Below are 19,579 nucleotides of genomic sequence, written 5' to 3'. Positions count from 1 at the left end.
ATGCACAAGAGGCCCCCTGTGCCAGGGCTGAGCCCCCGTGCACCCACCCACTCACAACCTCGGTGACACACCGACGAGGACCAAAGCCCCCAAGGCCCAGCCAGAGCCCCAGCACGGAGGCGAAGCACCCCCGAACCCCAAACCTCCACGCCTGCCCTGGATCCACTCAGGGGCAGCCAGGCCAGTAACCTACGTCCACCAGTACAGACCATCCTCCAGCCCCGCTGCACGTAGCCACGAGGAGAACAACCTCTAAGAGCGACCAGAGCCACTAACCAGGTTATGAACACAACCCCCGGGTTAAGCCCTCCAGGGATAACGTCTCTAGGGGTCCTCCAGGCGCCCTAAGCCCGTCCCAACTCCACATCAACCACAGTAGCTAAGGCGGGACCAAACCACGACCCCCTACCCCCGCTAGGTGATGGAGTCGATCAAAGGAGCCCAGAGGGATTGATCTAATGTGGTGGCAGAGGCTATATCGAGACTAATGTGATCTATTAGAAGGTTTCTATATTGGCTAGAATTAAGATTATTTTTATTTTTCCAGTTCATGAGGACCGTTTTCTTGGCGATGCATAGGGCAGTAAAAACCATGTGGACTGTATTAGTTTCTGTAGTGACCTCATCCAATTTTCCCAACAAGCATACTAAAGGGGAGGTTGGAATTTTACATTTCAGACACTTTGATAAGTCTTCACATATCTCGTGCCAAAACTTCTGCACTGGTGGACAGAACCAAAGAGCGTGAATGTAATTGTCTGGTGTATTGCCTTGACAATGTGAGCAGTTGTTGGAAGATGTAAAGCCCATCTTGAACATCCGATGATCTGTATAGTGCACTCTATGTAGTGTTTTGTATTGTATTAATTGCAGACTGGGATTTTTAATCAATTTAAAGGTTTTTAAGCATACCTGAGACCAGAAGTTTTGGTCTAAGCTGACTGATAAATCTGCTTCCCACTTTGCAATAGGAAGGGATATTGATTCATCTAATTTAGAAAGTGTTCTGTATATTTTAGATAATAATTTGGGGGATTTAAGAGTAAGAAAATGTACCGCACTTGGTGGTGTTTGTAATTCAACTTGACTGAGGTTAAATTTCTTTTTTACTATGGATTTAATTTGTTGATATTCTAAAAATCTTTTCTTGTTGATCCCATATTGTGCAACTAGTCTGTCAAATGGAATAAATTCTGTTCCCTCTAATATATATTCTAAGTATTTAATTCCTTTACAACTCCATTCTGGGAAATTAATCATATTATTGTTTTGTAATATGTCAGGGTTATTCCAGATAGGTGTACGTTTGCATGGGATTAATGAAGACTCCGTTATTTTTAGAAACTCCCACCATGCTGTCAGAGAAAAGCTGATGTTGATACTTTTAAAGCATTCATGTCTTTTGATGTTTGAGCTAATAAATGGTAGGTCTGAAATCTCTAGATCCTTGCATAGTGCCTGTTCAACATCTAGCCAGGGCTCATCTAAGAAGGTATGTTTTAACCATTCTGAGATGAACTGAAGCCTGTTGGCTAAGAAGTATTGGTGAAAATTAGGCAGATCTAATCCTCCTCTATCCTTGGTTCTTTGTAGCGTTTTTAAGCTGATACGTGGGGGTTTATCTTTCCAAAGGAATTTGGTTCAGATCTCTGGATTCATATATTTCCAATCTTGTGATGGTTTGTTAGGGATCATCAAAAATAAGTAATTTATTTTTGGCAAGATCATCATTTTTATAGTGGCGACCCTTCCCATGAGTGATATGGGTAAAGATTTCCATCTAGTCAGATCGCCTTCTACTTTCTTTAGAAGTGGGATGTGGTTTAATTTAGTTAAGTCTGAAAGCTTAGGAGAAACATTAATACCTAAATATTTAATATTTCCAGATTGTAGTGGGGCAAAGGAATAATTATGGAAGGAGCAGTTAATGGGAAGAACTGTAGATTTTGGCCAGTTAATTGAATAATCTGAAACTCTTGAAAACCAGTTTATTAGAGTAATTACCTCAGAGAGCTTGGTTTGTGTGTTTTGCAGAAAAAGCAACACATCATCCGCATAGAGACTGATTTTATGTTCTATGTTCTTACATTTTATGCCCTTAATTGTAGCCTGTCTAAATGCTGCTGCTAGAGGTTCGATAAAAATTGCAAAAAGTGAGGGGGAGAGTGGGCATCCCTGTCTTGATGCCCCTCAGGAGACAGAAGCTGGAGGATGTCTGGTCATTTGTTCTGATACGAGCTGTTGGGGAATTGTATAATATTCTTATCCAGTTTATGAAAGAGTTTCCAAAACCAAATTTGTGTAAAGTTGCGAATAAAAATTTCCAGTTAACTCTGTCAAATGCTTTTTCTGCATCTAGAGATAATATTATGGTTTTGATGTTTTTATTGTATGAGCAGTCTATTAAATTAAGTAATCTACGAGTGTTTGTTGAGGAGTTCCGACCTTTTATGAAACCAGTTTGGTCAGGATGAATTAAGAGGGGGTTATTTTCTCTAATCTCTTTGAGAGAGTTTTGCAGATTATTTTAAGGTCTACATTTAAAAGAGAAATTGGACGATAGCTTGAGGGAAATAAAGGGTCTTTGCCTGGTTTTAGCAGGAGACTAATGTTCGCAGAATTCATATTTGGTGGTAGTCTGCCTAATATTAAAAACTTAGTAGTGACCGCCATTGTTGGAAACTGGAATTGGCTGGGCCGCGCTATGAATTCTGGGATATGGTGGGCCACGAAGGACACACCCGACCCATCCTTCAAATTTGGAGAAAAGGAGGACGCATTTGTCGGCTGCATTTGGAGGAGTCTACGAATCTGGACAGCCTTCGGCATGTCGGCCAACAAATGCGGCCTCAGGAGGATGTAGCCCATGAATTTGGATACCCCCAAAGTGTCACGGTAAAGTGGCAGTTCATTAGAGGCTGACTAAAAGTCTGTTTTATAAATGTTATTCTAGAATTTTTCCAGTGTTTTTTTAAGACTTGAATTTTATTAGATTTTTTACAAGAAACAGAAAAAAAATAGAAGGGACATTCCACTCCTTAAGACAGTTAAAATAGCAAATGTGTTGAAGATGCGTACACCATCTCAACAAAAACAGAGTGCAAAATATAACATAAATAAATAACGATGCCAATAGTTCACATAAACCCGATTACAGCTGTTGTAATTAATCACGAGCTTAACTACTTAAGCCAGATACATCACTGACCTGTATATGAAAAATTTATCAGTTTAATCATCCGATCTCAAATTTTTCCAGTGTTTAAATAAATGATTAAGAAGTAAACGCTATTCCTGATGTCAGATAAACACTCAATTTTTCACTTTATTTGACAAGTTCAGAAACACGTGATGTTCGATGTCTTTACAACAACCTGTGAATCACTTCAGTATCACTTTGTTCTTACAGCACATTATGAACATAGTTATGATAAACACTTTCATTAGCAGCACGTAAACATTACCAATACATCAATAAACACTTACAAACAGATGTGCTTTAGTTTGCTTTCAATACTGAATAATGTTGGAGATGTAAAGTGACCACAAACACTGCAGAAAACATGATGTTCTGATTGGCTGACATCATGCCACTAACTTCCTGTTCACAACATCTGCCATCAGCTGATCGTGTCACTTTGAAGCTGTCATTCATCAGCCTCGCCGCTCTGTAAACTTACTACAGATTCACAACAACAACCACAACACTAACACACGCACAAACACACTGACACATGATCATTTCCAGCTGGGTGACAAAAGTAACATACACATTTTTCACTTTAAGCTAATAAATAAACAGTAAAATAAACTCCTTAAATTACATTTCAGTAATAAACACATTAAAAACACACAATCAATATCTGCAATCCAACACTGTCGTCAGGAAAACAAGTTTTAAATTCATTTTTTAAAAAAAGAAAAAAAGAAAAACTTTCGATCATGTTCCTGGAATTTCCTGAATTTTATTCCTCTAGCAGCGTCTTTTAAAGCTGCAATCATATTTATGGTTTAAAAACTCATATAATCAAAAGTTGTAACACTTTGAAATTTTTATTTCAAAATGAAAAAAAAAATGTGAGAAACATTTGTTTCATTAAAAAAAAAAGATTTGAGGTTTTTAATGCATCAACATAAACAAGGCTCTAGAGTGTGACATGCGACCTAACTTCTCAGTGGTGTGACTAAAAGAATCCTAGGTCGCACCGGTGCAACCAGTCATTCAAGTAAAGAAAACATCACACATTATGCCTGTATCGTGGTCTAAACCAATCAGAGATAGTGAGGGGCAGGAGCTCTCTGATTGGTCATGGTCCAGATGTAAGCCTGTGTGTGTACATTTGAAGGTGCAGGCAGATAGACAGAGGTGAGCAGCCTAGACCCGATAGAAGTGGCTGTAGTTGTGGGTAATGAGAAAAGATGAAAAGAACGATTGATAACTGTTTCGTTAAGGCCTGATCCCTCTGAAATTCATAGCGAGTGCTCTGACACGGAGCCATCAACCTCTCAGGTTATGTCTAACACTGGTTCAGAGACGGCATCAGATAATGAGCCACATACGATGGACTCAGAGCCCACTGACAGTAAAGGCGTAAAGTGTATACGTTGGGAAGAGAGCGGCTTGACCAGTTTCCCTGGCTAAGATACAGTAAAGCTGACAACATGACGCACTGCATTTACTGCAGTGAGTGTGGAGAAACTGTGGCCGGCAATACTGCATTTGTGACTGCAGCTAATACGTTTCAAAAAGAAACGCTGAAAAAGCAGTGCATTCAGAAAACACATTATATGCTGCGATAAATGCACTGGCTTCTCCCCACTGCCTTTCAGCGGCAGCAAACAGGTCGTCACAGGAGGCCGATGTGATGATTAAGTTTAACATTGCCTACGATATTCCCAAAGAAGATGTTCCGTTCACTAAGTTCAAGTCCAAAATAATTCTTCACAAGAAAAATGTCTTGAAGGTAAACCCCATGTATAGTAATGATGTCACGTGTGCCCGGGTTACAGGTGTCATCACAGACACATGGGGAAAAAGGGGGAAAAGGCCAGATTACAGGACATCTGAGGGCCATGTGACTGTAATGGGGGAGGGTCCATAAGATATAAAGCTGTTCAGATACTGAGATGTTCATTTTGAAGCCTGTCAGGCACTTTCAGGTCTTTGTAATTTACATTTTCTTTTTATTGAATATATCTTGAGATGTTTTAAGTTTAAATTTCAGCTCAGTGAAGCACTTCAAACAATTTTTTCAGTAACTTGTCTTTCTTGTAGAAATGTGCTCCAAACAAAGAACTTTGTGTTGACAGGTGGTGGTGCACCTAAGGAAAAAAAGTTAGGTGCACCAGGCAACTGTGGCAAAAAGTTAGTCTACAGCCCTGACTGATTTTAGTATCATTGTTATGTGTGTTTTTATTTGTGTGACCCCTCCCACCAGAGAATGTGGGTGTGGGTTTTTCTCTCTCCTCCCTCCCAGGGTCCTGTGTGGGTATATCTTGACAGCCGAGTTGTTTGCTTGGATTCCTGTTCCCAGACTGGACAACAAGCTGTGTGTTTCTGATGGTAACTTTTGAGTGTTCTCTGTGTGAAACTCCTGAGTCAAAAAGTTCATTAGTGAGTAAAGTGAGTGAACTTGTGTGTGTGGCGTTGTGAGACCTAATCAAGCTCTTTGTAAATAGTTATTAATAGTTTTGTAAATTAGACAACCTGGAGTATTCTTTCACTATATGTTAAACACGGCAGCAGCCTGATATGAATGAGAAGCCTTTTCTGTTGAAATCTGTTTTCTCTTGTTTGAGTAGGACCTTGGGTTAGAAATCTATCTGTTGTTTGACTTTCATATTGGGCAGGGAACATTAGGGACCTTTATTTTGGCGTGGCTCACTGCCGAAGTCAACAAACGGCTGCGTAGAGTTTAGACTGCTAAAAGTTTTTGTCCTTGGGTGGAGTTGGAATCAGGGAGCAGCATTTCCAGATTACCTAGGTTTGGAGAATAACACTTTTTAAAGATAATAAACTATTTTTTAATTTAATTTCAAACGAGGAATTCTGCACCTCTGTGAAAAATCTGTTTGCTTTAAATCTGAGAGTTGAATGTCTTAAACATGATGAGTAAACACTGACAGGTTTACAGACTCAGATTCAGACTCAGGTTTAGCTCACAGCTAAAGGCAACCAGATGCAGCGACCAGGCAGAACTGATCCGAGAGCATCCTTCCTCTCTTTCTCCACTGTGCTGTGTAATAAAGGCAACAGAGACCCCAAAATCTAAAAATGTCATTTAGTTAAAAAAAAAAAAAAAGAAGATACTAACTTTTCTTAGCGGTAATTCTTTGAAGATATTTGATTGTTTGAGAATAAAGAACAACAACAAAAATTCAGAAAACAGTCAGAGAGAGCACCTGCGTTAGGGTGGAATGTTTGTTAAGCTGGCAAGGCTGTTAAGGTGGATTGTTTAAGGTGGAATGGCTGTTAAGGCAGAACATTGTGGGGTGTGGTTCCAGTATAGGCAGAGTGGTGAAAACAGGAGAGTTCAAAGATCCACAGAAAAGGAAACTGATCCAGAGTCATCTGCTACCTGTGAAGAATGGGAGTGATTAAAAAAATGATGACTCAGAAAGAAGTTAACAAACTGACTGATTAAACAGTTAATTCAGGGTTTCAACATTAAATATTAAACATACTCTGACCCGGGAGAAAGAGTTTGTTCCTATTCAGTTTTCTCAGACTTTTTATCAGTGTAGATAAAATAATTATAGCGAGTGACTTTAATATCCATGTAGATATGTGCTCTCTTTCCCAGCACCCTGGCATAGACTTTCCTGGGAGGGCAAAGATGGGAACCACCAAAACAGCTCTACAGCATCCAGAGCCTTCAGGAACTTAGGCCAAACTTCTTCCACCCCAGGACTTCTGCAACCATGGAGTTGTTTAAGTGGCCTCACTCCCGGTGATTGACAATTCGCCCCCCCTTGTACACAGACTCTGCTTTTTCATACAGATGACATGTCAGTAGAATTAAAAAGGCTTTCAGCACGGCCTCTCCGAATTCCACCTAAACCCAGGTTTTTGCTTCGGCTACTGCCTGACCCATGGTCCTCTTGGCCTGTCGTTACCTATCCCCACCAGTGAAGTGACATTCCATGTCCCAATTGCTAGTCTCGATAGCCTGGGATTAGTCCATCAGGGTTTTCTAAAAACCTTAAAAACATGATATCTAACCAGATACTTTAAATGGCGTTACCTTGGCCTCCAATAACACTGTGAGGAATCCAATTAATCTTGGATTGATGTGATGGCAGCGTGCTACTTCGGCTCCTAAAACAGGTGCATTATTTTGTTTTTTGTTTGCTTTTCTATTGATTCTGCCCCCTATTACACAACATGTGTGTGAAAGATACAAAGACTCTCATACACCCGCTACGCTCTTCTGGAATATCAATGTGAGATTTAAAACTCTACCCGAAGATCCTCTAACAAAAGAATACAATACAACTTTATTTATAGAGCACATTTAAAAACCAATGGTATACCAAAGTGCTTCACATAAAAGACAGAAAATAAGACAGAAATATTATAAACATTATAGGACCATAACAAAATACCAAGTATGCTAACAGGTCAGTGTTACTAATACACAGGAATGGCATAAAATGCATATCAAGTAAAACATGTTAAAAGCACAAAACCACAAAAGATATGTATAAAAGGTAAAATAGAGTAAGTCTAGGGATCAGATGCAGGCATTAACAAGCAGGAAAGGCAAGGTTAAATAAATAGGTTTTTAACTGTGATTTAAATGATTGGATAGAGTCAGACGCGCAGATAACAATAGGAAGGTTATTCCATAAATGTGGTGCAGCCAAGGCAAACGCACGGTCTGTGTTGTTGATAATTTTAAAAGTAAGCAGCAGTATTTTAAATTGGATGCAGTATTTAATGGGTAGGCAGTGCAGGTCAGCTAGAACAGGGGTAATAGATTCAAACCTCCCAGTTCCAGAAGGTCACAAAGGCTTTTCCAGGTCCTTATGCAGAACATAATGCCTAGCCTTAGAAATGACACGCAGTTGGTAGAAACTAGATCTAACTACAGCGGACACTTGTTTATCAATTGCTAACAGTGTCAGAGAGGGAGCTGGCAAGGGAACCAAAGGCATCGTGAAATTGTCCGCGAGGAATATTACTATCAAATACAACGATTTCAGTTTTATTATCATTTAAGATATGTCACGGTCCTGGGTCTGTGACCCAGTGTTTTCTGTTCTGTATTGTTAATCTTTGATTTCTTGATGTATCTTTGTTTATTCTTACGTTTTGGTTCTGTGTATCCCCTCTATTGTAGTCAGGTCTGTGTTAAGCCCGCGTCTCTGAGTCTGTCTTTGCGTGTGTGAGTTTCCTGTTTTACTTTGAAGGTCTTTGTCTCATGTGAGGGTGTTCAATTTACGTCTCCCTGTCTCATCAGCTCTGATTTTTCCCATGTGTGTTCCTCTCCTGACTCCCATCCCTTGATTACTGCTGTGTGTATTTAAGCCCTGTGTGTTATCCTGCCTGTTGCCGGTTCGTCTGTGTTATCTCCCTACGTCATCCTATGTTTTTCTCTCCATGTCTCCCTGCATCTGACAAGATAAGAGAGTTTCCTAAGAGCCACTCTTTGACCTGACACATTCACTCTTGAAAGCAGTGCAGAGACAGAGCAGGATCATCAGCTAGTTCAATGTAGATCTGTATATCGTCAGCATAACAGTGAAAAGCGATATTGTATTTCTCAAAGATTGCACCTAGAGGGAGCATATACAGCGAGAAAAGAATAGGGCCCAGCACAGATCCTTGAGGCACTCCACAGCAGACAGGTGCAGCGGAGGAAGAGCAGGTGCCCAGGTTGACCGAGAAGGACCTATTGGAGAGCGACCGTGGCTCAGGGGGTTGGGAAGCGCATCTGTAACCGGAAGGTTGCCGGTTCGATCCCCGGGCTCTCTGTCCTGGCCGTTGTGTTCTTGGGCAAGACACTTCGCCTACTGGTGTTGGCCAGAGGGGCCGATGGTGCGATATGGCAGCCTCGCTTCTGTCAGTCTGCCCCAGGGCAGCTGTGGCTACAACCGTAGCTTGCATCCACCAGTGTGTGAATGCGAGAGTGAATGAATAGTGGCATTGTAAAGTGCTTTGGGCTATACAGGGAGTGCAGAATTATTAGGCAAATGAGTAATTTGTCCACATCATCCTCTTCATGCATGTTGCCTTACTCCAAGCTGTATAGGCTCGAAAGCCTACTACCAATTAAGCATATTAGGTGATGTGCATCTCTGTAATGAGAAGGTCTAATGACATCAACACCCTATATCAGGTGTGCATAATTATTAGGCAACGTCCTTTCCTTTGGCAAAATGGGTCAAAAGAAGGACTTGACAGGCTCAGAAAAGTCAAAAATAGTGAGATATCTTGCAGAGGGATGCAGCAGTCTCATAATTGCAAAGCTTCTGAAGCGTGATCATCGAACAATCAAGCGTTTCATTCAAAATAGTCAACAGGGTCGCAAGAAGCGTGTGGAAAAACCAAGGTGCAAAATAACTGCCCATGAACTGAGAAAAGTCAAGCGTGCAGCTGCCAAGATGCCACTTGCCACCAGTTTGGCCATATTTCAGAGCTGCAACATCACTGGAGTGCCCAAAAGCACAAGGTGTGCAATACTCAGAGACATGGCCAAGGTAAGAAAGGCTGAAAGACGACCACCACTGAACAAGACACACAAGCTGAAACGTCAAGACTGGGCCAAGAAATATCTCAAGACTGGTTTTTCTAAGGTTTTATGGACTGATGAAATGAGAGTGAGTCTTGATGGGCCAGATGGATGGGCCCGTGGCTGGATTGGTAAAGGGCAGAGAGCTCCAGTCCGACTCAGACGCCAGCAAGGTGGAGGTGGAGTACTGGTTTGGGCTGGTATCATCAAAGATGAGCTTGTGGGGCCTTTTTGGGTTGAGGATTGAGTCAAGCTCAACTCCCAGTCCTACTGCCAGTTTCTGGAAGACACCTTCTTCAAGCAGTGGTACAGGAAGAAGTCTGCATCCTTCAAGAAAAACATGATTTTCATGCAGGACAATGCTCCATCACACGCGTCCAAGTACTCCACAGCGTGGCTGGCAAGAAAGGGTATAAAAGAAGAAAAACTAATGACATGGCCTCCTTGTTCACCTGATCTGAACCCCATTGAGAACCTGTGGTCCATCATCAAATGTGAGATTTACAAGGAGGGAAAACAGTACACCTCTCTGAACAGTGTCTGGGAGGCTGTGGTTGCTGCTGCACACAATGTTGATGGTGAACAGATCAAAACACTGACAGAATCCATGGATGGCAGGCTTTTGAGTGTCTTTGCAAAGAAAGGTGGCTATATTGGTCGCTGGTTTGTTTTTGTTTTGTTTTTGAATGTCAGAAATGTATATTTGTGAATGTGGAGATGTTATATTGGTTTCACTGGTAAAAATAAGTAATTGAAATGGGTATATATTTGTTTTTTGTTAAGTTGCCTAATAATTCTGCACAGTAATAGTCACCTGCACACACAGATATCCCCCTAAAATAGCTAAAACTAAAAACAAACTAAAAACTACTTCCAAAAACATTCAGCTTTGATATTAATGAGTTTTTTGGGTTCATTGAAAACATGGTTGTTGTTCAATAATAAAATTATTCCTCAAAAATACAACTTGCCTAATAATTCTGCACTCCCTGTATAAATCCAATCCATTATTATTATGCTCAAGCCTCGCTAACAACATGCTGTGATCGACCATTTCAAATGCCGAGGATAAATCCAATAGAACTAGGACCGCAGCGCATCCAGTATCAGCAATTAGAAGATCATTTAGGACTCTAAGCAAAGCTGTTTCGGTGCTATGACGTGGTTTAAAGGCAGACTGGAATTTATCAATAATGTCATTCGCATCCAAATACGACAGGAGTTGTGAAAAAACTATCCTCTCGAGAATTTTAGACAGGAATGGGAGCTCGGCCTGCAATTAACATAATCATTATAATCAAGGTTCCTTTTTTAAAGACCAGGCTGGACTACGGCATGTTTAAAAGCTGACGGGTCGATATACTATACCTATACTATGCAAGATGGGAGGATATATATAGGATTAGTATTATTCAGTTGCTCAACTAATCGCTTAAGAGTAAGGAGTGACACGGGCTCAAACTGATGGAAGGTTGATGAACAACCAGGAGAAGAAACAGGGCTCGACACTAAAGGAAGCGAGGACTTAAGAGAAGAAACTTTATCTCCGGAGGAGGGGAGAAAGCGTAGACTATCCTGGCCAGCATTTGGATAATCCGTAGCCTTTGCTTTAAGGTAAGCCTTGAGGCGGACGCGAAGAACACTCCTATTACCCCGTTTCCTGTAACGTTTCTTGTGCAGGTTGGGAAGGGGTAGGCAGGAAATACTGGTGGAGTCTAGCCGTAACAGGGTGGCGTCACCCAGGTTCAGTGTTGGGAAGGTTACTTTTAAAATGTATTCCACTACAGATTACAGAATACATGCCCCAAAATGTATTTTGTAATGTATTCTATTACGTTACTCAATGAGAGTAACATATTCTGAATACTTTGGATTTCTTAATATATTATCATGCTTTTTACAACTACATGAATGTACTATTGCTGTGTGATTTATTACTGTTACTGAAGGTCCGCGGCTCCAAACCGTAGTAAAGGGACCTCTGACTAATACGTCGGGTTCCGTGTTGGGCTCGTAGCCGAAAAATAGCTTTACTTTGTTCTCTGGGTCAAGTTTTAGACAGAGAGAGGCGTTGAAAGGCTGCTCCAACGGAACTTATTGTTTCGGAGGAAAACGCGAACAGTGTACAGTTAAGTCTTAATAGCTTACTTACAACTGGGCTCGTCAGGCTCTCTGTTTGGCTGCAGTGGTTATTATTATATGCTATATATGCTATAATAATATGTGCTTCCAGCTCCTGTTTCTGCTCGATGACAACTCGTACTTTTCTACTCTCCTTTTTCTCCCTCCTCGCGCTCACAGACACATAACGTGTATAGCAGTCCATTCTCCCTGCAGCACGGACTACACTGCCCATGAGGCTACATTATTTAGGGCGATGCCTGTAGCATTCTGCCTATTAGCTTAGCACAACAACAAAAAGGTGCTCTCTCACCCAGGAAACACAGAGAGAGCGTTACCCTGTAACCATGGCAACCATAACGCTGCCGCCTGGAACAACAAAACAAACAAAACCCAAACAGTCCTGACCCGCGATAATATGAAACAGGAAAATACCCTTGTGTAATCCATTTATTTCAACAAAGTAACTGTATTCTAAATACCACCTTTTTAAACGGTAACTGTAACGGATACAGTTACTCATATTTTGTATTTTAAATACGTAACGCGGTAAATGTATTCCGTTACTCCCCAACACTGCCCAGGTTCCAATATGGATCCGAGCAATGCGAGTAAGAGAATTGGAGATTTAAAAGCGTTTGTCTGTCGTCCATTACTGTATATAGTAACTATTAAGTCTAATATACCCTAGTAAGCTATAGTACTTTTTCCTTAGGGAACCATCTGTGCAGTCTGCAGTTCTGTTGAAGAAAGATGATGAATCTATTTAATTACTCTTCAAAATTAATTTATTTCTGTGTATTTTTTTTTCCACACTGCATCAAATTAAAGTTGATTACGTCGATTAAGCATCATGAGGTGGAGGGTGGTTCCCTATTTTTTGGGGTTTTTTGCTGGGAGTTTTAGAACCCTATTAGTTAGGTTGCTTACTCTTTAAAACACCAGAACAGGGAGGATGGAGCAGGTTTAAGTTTATTAGATTGATCAGTTTTGCTGAACTATGAAATATTTTGGGTGCAGTGCATTTTTTGCATAAAGGTATAACAGAATAGCTTTAGTGTTTTTTTTAACTTGAGTATGAACTTATACAAAAAGCAGCAAGATATTAAAAAAAGTTTTATTGATTAAAAAACACACTACATCGGATTCATATCGGTATTGGCAGATATCCAAATTTATGATATCGGTATCGGTATCGTGCCATCTCTAATTGCAACATGGCATTTGGGTCTTCTAACTAAAACAGGAAAATAGGAACATAAACAGTGGCATCTACGCCAGGCCTGGCCCACATCTGGATGACATACCACTTACCATGCCAGAAGTCAACCAGCAGGCCCGGCTTGATACCAGATCCGGGCCAGACCTGCTTGCTATGTGGGTGTTGGCTGCTGGGGGATTCCCATGATGCACTGGGTGTTTCTTCTTCAGTCAGCTTTTTCACTCACTATGTGTTTATACACCTCTCTGCATTTAATCATTAGTTATTATTAATCTCTGGCTCTCTCCCACAGCATGTCTTTTATCCTGTTTTCCTCCACTCAAATATACAGTAGAAAAGCTCCCAAGCATTTTATTTAATGAGCTGTAATAAAACAGATCAGTTTGACAAGCAGTGCTGACAGAAATAAAGTTGTGGCTGAAGCTTTGTAGTTGTGTGCCATGGTTTCTGAGGTGTGACTCACCTGGAGCCTACTTGCTGCTGCTGTTCTGGTGGAGATGTTGCTGAGGTTGGTGTCGGGGGGGTTGGTGTTGTGGGCTGGACCCTGCACCCCCTCCTCTGATGGTAGGTCGGATAGCATGGGAGAAGGACGGATTCTGATGGTGCTGATGACCGGCTCTTATTGGCTTGGCTATATGAATGCAGGTAACAGGTGAGTTTAGGTAAAGACAAACAGCCTATCACATCACATATCAGACTTGACTTGTTTTAAGTTATCTTCTCACCAATCTGAGCCGAGTGTCCTTTCCTGAACAGGTTTTTGGACCGCACAGCCTCTTTGATGCGGTCAACTTCCTGTTGGTAGCGTTTGCGATCCCTCACGGCTGACTCTTTTGCATTTTTCAGAGCAGTTTCCAGAGCTTTCACTCGCTCCGCTGTAGCCCGGAGACGCTTCTCCAATTTGGGCAGCTCACAGCGGAGCTCAGCGTTATCCCGAACCAGCTGGAGGAAACAGCTACTGTCAGTTATGTGACTTGAAAGCGTGTTTGTTTATCCACCTTGAGGAATCCCAGGTAAAACACTTCTTTCTTTAATTATTATTTATTAAAGCAGGCGATGAATGATTACATGTTATCATGTACATGGATCCCCTTTGTTCAGAAGACCACAGGCTGTAAAGTTGCAGATCAGAGTTCCTCAACTTATCAGTATACAAAGTTTTATATGAGACTGTGCATCTATCTGATTGATTAAAATTGATGGGGAGAAATCATAGTTTACACTTAATTCTCCCATCGTCGGTGCCTCGGGCTGGTCCCAGCTTCTCAGCAATCTGCCTTGTCCAATCCAGGGGAGCAGCACCTACAAACTCTGCTAAACATGTACTAAGTGCTTTTCCCTATTCACTCACCTTTCACCTAACAGCCTGTTGTCTTAGTGACCGTGAAAGCAACCCTGACTGAGACGCCAGATGTTGTTTTGTCTCAAGCGGTCCCTAGTGGAGTGTTGGGCAAGTTAATTTGAAAAAGTAATTAATTACAGTTACTAGTTACTTCTTCAAAAAAGTAACTGAGTTAGTAACTGAGTTACAAGATTCTAAAAGTAATTAATTACTTGGAAAGTAACTATTCTGTTACTTTAAAAAAAAGTGTTTAACCCTCCGGGGTCCAGGGTATAATTGGCCATTTTTAACTACTTTTGATGTTTCCTCTACATTTCACCTTTAAAAACTATTTACTTTGCCTTGTTTGGTATCATCCTTTTCAGCACAACCTCACGTGTCTGAATTTACAGTTACGTTTTCATTTTGACATACTGTATTAACACAATTGATCTAAAATCAGACAAAAAACATAAAATCCGAGTAGAAAAAGTTATATTTTTTACTGTAACAACCACAAACATGTTTAATGAATCATATTTCATAACTTTAAATGCAAATATAAATAGTCAATTTTAAAATCATATGCACAAGTTTTCCAAACAACAAAGTTATTTGCATCCATTTACCTTTTACCTTTTTTAAATAACCATTTCAAACTGTTTACAGAACAATCAGCCATTCTTGAATAAGATGCCACAAATTATTTGTGCCACTCCAAAAAAATAATTTCTGTCCACTATAAAGGAGAACATCACAGCCTGATACCTGCAGGTCTGACAGCAGCAGGTGTATCACTCCTGTTTCTACCTGGAGACAGCAGTCGCCTCATTGTTCTGACACACAACACAAAACTATCCACAACACACTAACTACACAAGACAACACACTAACTACACACTCCAAACACGCTAAACGTCACAAATCTCTCACATCTCAAAACTCGCTCTCTCTCTCTCTCTCTTGCCGCCACTCCTAAAACTTCCCCTGTTTTGGGTTTTTTTTGGGGGGGGGGTTTGCTCATAAGCAGAGAGTGCTTGCTGCGCTGTCCTTAGACAGTGAATGTGAAGAAACTATTGAGGAAAAAACACGCGTATATATTGTTTATCATGAGTCTGGTTTTATGTGGCCTATCAACACAATTTAAAAACTGGTATATACAGAGGTGGGTAGGGTTAGGGTTAGGGTTAACCCTAACCCTATTTACTCAGTTACATTTACTTAAGTTTTTGAAAAAAAATTTACTTTTAAAGTACCTTTCTTGCACGATACGTTTTACTTTTACTTGAGTACATTTGTGAAGAAGAAACGGTACTTTTACTCCGCTACATTTGCAAAATTCGACTCGTTACTTTTTAAAAAAATAATTAGTTTAACACATTAGATAACATGCCGCCAGTGGAGTTTCCGGTAACTTTTTTATCAATCAGATGTGGCCATTCAGTCAGTGTTGCCAACTTAGCGACTATGTCGCTATATTTAGCGGGTTTTCAGAGCCCCTTAGCGACTTTTTTTCTAAAAAGCGACTAGCGACAAATCTGGCAACTTTTTCTGGTGTTATTGGAGACTTATTTATGACAACTTTTTGACGTGAAAGGGCGTGTTGCTCTTACTCTCAACAAGCAGCGGGTGCTGCCGTGGGCACCTCACCCGTGCTAAAGCGCTCACGGGCGGAGGATAGTCCTCCCCCAGCTGCAGGAGATGTTCACACCTATGCGTCCAAACTGCAAATGAATCGCGCATGAGCGAAGCCGCTGCTTCCTCACTGACTGTAACGCAGTTCTTCTTTTACTGTTATGCTGTTTTGTGGATCACAAGGTTTAAAACTACTTATAAACACACATACACACACACACATAAAGTAACTCCACCAGAGCGCCTATTTCGGGTCACTTTTGCCGGTCGAAGCCCGGATAAAGGAACAGGGTTGGAATTGTGACATTAAAAAAAATTGCTAAAAGAAATTTAATTTGTAGTTCTAAATAAATTCTAAATGCATTTAGGACGTTTTTTGCTCACTTTGTGTCTCTTCCATGATGTTATTTCTCTCTCCAACAGCGTAGGTTACAATTATATTAGCATGACCAATTATGCAAATTAGGTGATGACGTCATTTAGCGACCTCTAGCGACTTTTAGGACAGCCAATAGCGATTTTCCTTGCTGAGGAGTTGACATGACCAGTCATGACCAGTTTGAAACTGTGGCGGGCAGAGCGGCCCAAGCATTTCAAAGTAGCGGACACACAGAAAGAAGAAACATGAAAACATGGCAGAGCCAGTCGTCTACGCTACAGCTGAAGAGGATGAACAGCATTTTCCTCATATACAAAGAATGTTTCTCTTAAAAGCAGCACAAAAGAACAGCTATGTCTTCAGCGTCGGTGTCTTCAGTGAGAGCCAAAACAAACTAACTTTTCAGCGTGAAAAAAACTCAGCTCGTGTAACCTGAGGAAACGGTAAGTTTTCTCTAAATATCTTTTTAGCTGTGGTTAGCTGGATGTCAGTCTTATGTTACAGCAGCTGTGTCGAGCTCAAGCTGCGAGTCATATTTTCGGCGCTACGTTGTAGAGAGACAAGTTTGTGGGTGTTTTGTGCAGCTTCAGCTGTCTTTTTAACTGCTCACTGGTCAGCTAGCGTGAGCTATAAGCTAACAGCTAGCCTGTTTAATGACGCTAGAGTTCCACGCACATGCAAACAGCTCGTCTCTACTGCTTTAACTGTTAAAACAGAAGGCAATACTGCAGCTGACAGGGTTTATTATGTGAAGCAGCAGCTTGTTTAGTTTAAACAGTCTGCATTAAGCTGGGCAAACACTGTGCGATTTTTTCCCGTCGCATTATTCAGCTCCTGCTCAAACTGTACAATTGAATTGCAGGGGTTAGAAGTTCATAGGTCACGATGTAGGGTCTCACACGGCCTGATGCTCTGATGCGACCTGAGTGCTCAAACTGTGCGTCCATAACATGAAGCTTATCATACAAAATCTGTCTCTTGCTCTCCCTCTCTCCGTCTTACAGACACACACACACACACACACACACACACACACACACACACACACCACTGTCAACTTTGCTAAATTACTAATGAAAAACATTGACCAGGCAACTGTGATTGAGCAGCAATGTCCATCCAACTCTTTTCATGGTTGTTGTAGTCGTCACAATTTTGTGAGGTCACATTGAAAAGCCTTGGATACGGAAGCGTAGAGCTGCCACCCAGCCAAAAGAAAAATAGAAAAGTATATTGTTCTAACAATATACCTTTCACGTTTGAACAATATAATATCACGTTATTACAAAATACATAATTATCACGTTCGTACAATATAAATATTATATAGGCTACATCGCAGCTCCAGTCACGCTTCCATCACCGTCTTTCGTCTTTTCCCAGAGTAACAGCCAAACAGGAGGATCTATTGGCTAGCACTGCTTAGCCTTGCACGCATTCTTATTTTAAACTTAATCTGGAATTCATTGCAAACTGTTTGTGCGGGATATGAATGACAGGATTTTGTTTTTCAACAAGAGTTAGTAAAAAACATCTCCAAAAATTAATATAAAGTTTACAGCATATCTTGTCACTGGAAATTGTTTGCACTGTTTATATGTTTATATTATTTACTGTAGGTATTGGTGAAAAAAAGCTTTATGTTGTGAAAAACTGAAATCTGGAAAAAATTTTGTTGATGTTTTTACATATATTCCTGTTGAAAATACTAAAATTTGTATATTTATTTTTGTTTGTCTGATAGCATTTATTTATAAAATAAATCAGACATTTCAAACAGTTACTCGCTACTTGAGTAGTTTTTTCACCAAGTACTTTTTTACTCTTACTTGAGTAACATTTTTGAAGACTACTTTTCACTTTTACTTGAGTAATAATATTTTAAAGTAATGCTACTCTTACTTAAGTACAATTTTTGGACACTCGACCCACCTCTGGGTATATGTCACCTTGTTGCTTTGTCTTTAAGTGGTCATGTGATTGGCTTACCACGACTACTTTATTCTTCCTCAGTCAAACAGCAGCACTCGTGCGATTGTTTTGCACCCTAAGCTGCAGGTGTTGTGAGAAAAAGTGATCATCAGGCAGAAAGTGATTGCTGTCAGCGGGAACGTGCGGAGCTGCTGAAAGCTGTAGCGCCCACATTACTTACAGCTATTTCCATGCAACTGATATAAGATGTGGTCAACTGAACACAGCTTCAACCGTCTGTTTGTTGAAAAATAGTAACGCCACCGCATTTTCTTGTTAGTAACGGTAACTGCGTTACGATAGAAATAGTAATTAGTTAGATTAGTCGTTACTGAAAAAATTAACGGCGTTACTTGTAATCACATGCCGTTATTCCCATCACTGCCTAAGTCTCCACCTTATCATAGGACTTAGTGTCCCTTCACCTGGAAGCTTCTACACTGTCTACACGTCTAAATTCTTAGGCTTTTATGCACTATTATACCTGAGAGACTGCTTCTCATTCACATGGTCACACAGAGGATCACAGCTGGAGACACAAGCTTCACTGCAGGATCTGTACTCTGTCATATTTCAAGAAATAATTGCCAACAAACACAACATCAGCAAACATCCAATCACAGAGTGACCTGTCAATGACAGACCCACACTAAAGATCCTGGTTTTAAAAACTGAAACACAAACTTCCAATGGGGGAGACACCAGTTGAGGGTGACCCTGTGGGTAGGGCTTAGAGACTAGGTGAGATCACTCACCTGCTTGTGGACCCTGCTGAGCTGCTCCAAGTTATTTTCTAAGAAGACGATCCTCTGTCTCTGAGCCAAACTGCCACCAGCCTCATCGCTGTCATTCTCTGAACTCTGATCATGACAATAACACATGAGACTTTATCACTGGACGGACACACACACACACACACACACACACACACACACACACACACTGATCCCTAAAACTCCTCACAAAATGGACTGAGGCAGATCAGTTAGGTTAACATCAGTGGAAATGCAATGTCGCAATGGTACTCTTTAAACTTTATTAAATTTGAATGTAAATAAGCTGGAAAATGATAAATGAGCTTATTGTAAACCTGGAGCAGCGACACCATTCAAAGCAGGAAGTGACATCAGCAATTGTGTGACGAATCAAAGCTCTGCTGCTCTGAATCTCAAAGTAAAGCTACTTTTTATTCTTAC

General features: G+C 40.7%; 1 protein-coding gene across 1 annotated transcript in view; it reads right to left on the bottom strand.

Annotated features, from left to right (window-relative positions):
• Window positions 1-3,300: 3,300 nt before the first annotated feature.
• Window positions 3,301-19,579, bottom strand: part of LOC147312160 (kinesin heavy chain-like) — a 52,326-nt gene continuing 36,047 nt past the window's right edge. Inside the window, exons 23-26 of the mRNA XM_086267321.1 lie at window positions 19,139-19,243; window positions 13,803-14,019; window positions 13,541-13,708; window positions 3,301-6,578 (exon numbers count right to left, since the gene is read on the bottom strand). Coding sequence (XP_086123447.1) covers window positions 13,548-13,708; window positions 13,803-14,019; window positions 19,139-19,243 — 483 coding nt within the window. The 3' untranslated portion in view covers window positions 3,301-6,578; window positions 13,541-13,547. The remainder of the gene's footprint in view (window positions 6,579-13,540; window positions 13,709-13,802; window positions 14,020-19,138; window positions 19,244-19,579) is intronic.

This window comes from Aulonocara sp. 'chitande type north' Nkhata Bay, linkage group LG16 (assembly GCF_057382095.1).
Source record: "Aulonocara sp. 'chitande type north' Nkhata Bay isolate Kocher_YH1m ecotype deep benthic linkage group LG16, A_spYH_male_GT1.1, whole genome shotgun sequence".
Taxonomy (NCBI): Eukaryota; Metazoa; Chordata; class Actinopteri; order Cichliformes; family Cichlidae; genus Aulonocara; species Aulonocara sp. 'chitande type north' Nkhata Bay.
The sequence above is the reverse complement of the archived record's forward strand: the minus strand, read 5'-3'. Positions and strand labels throughout refer to the sequence as shown.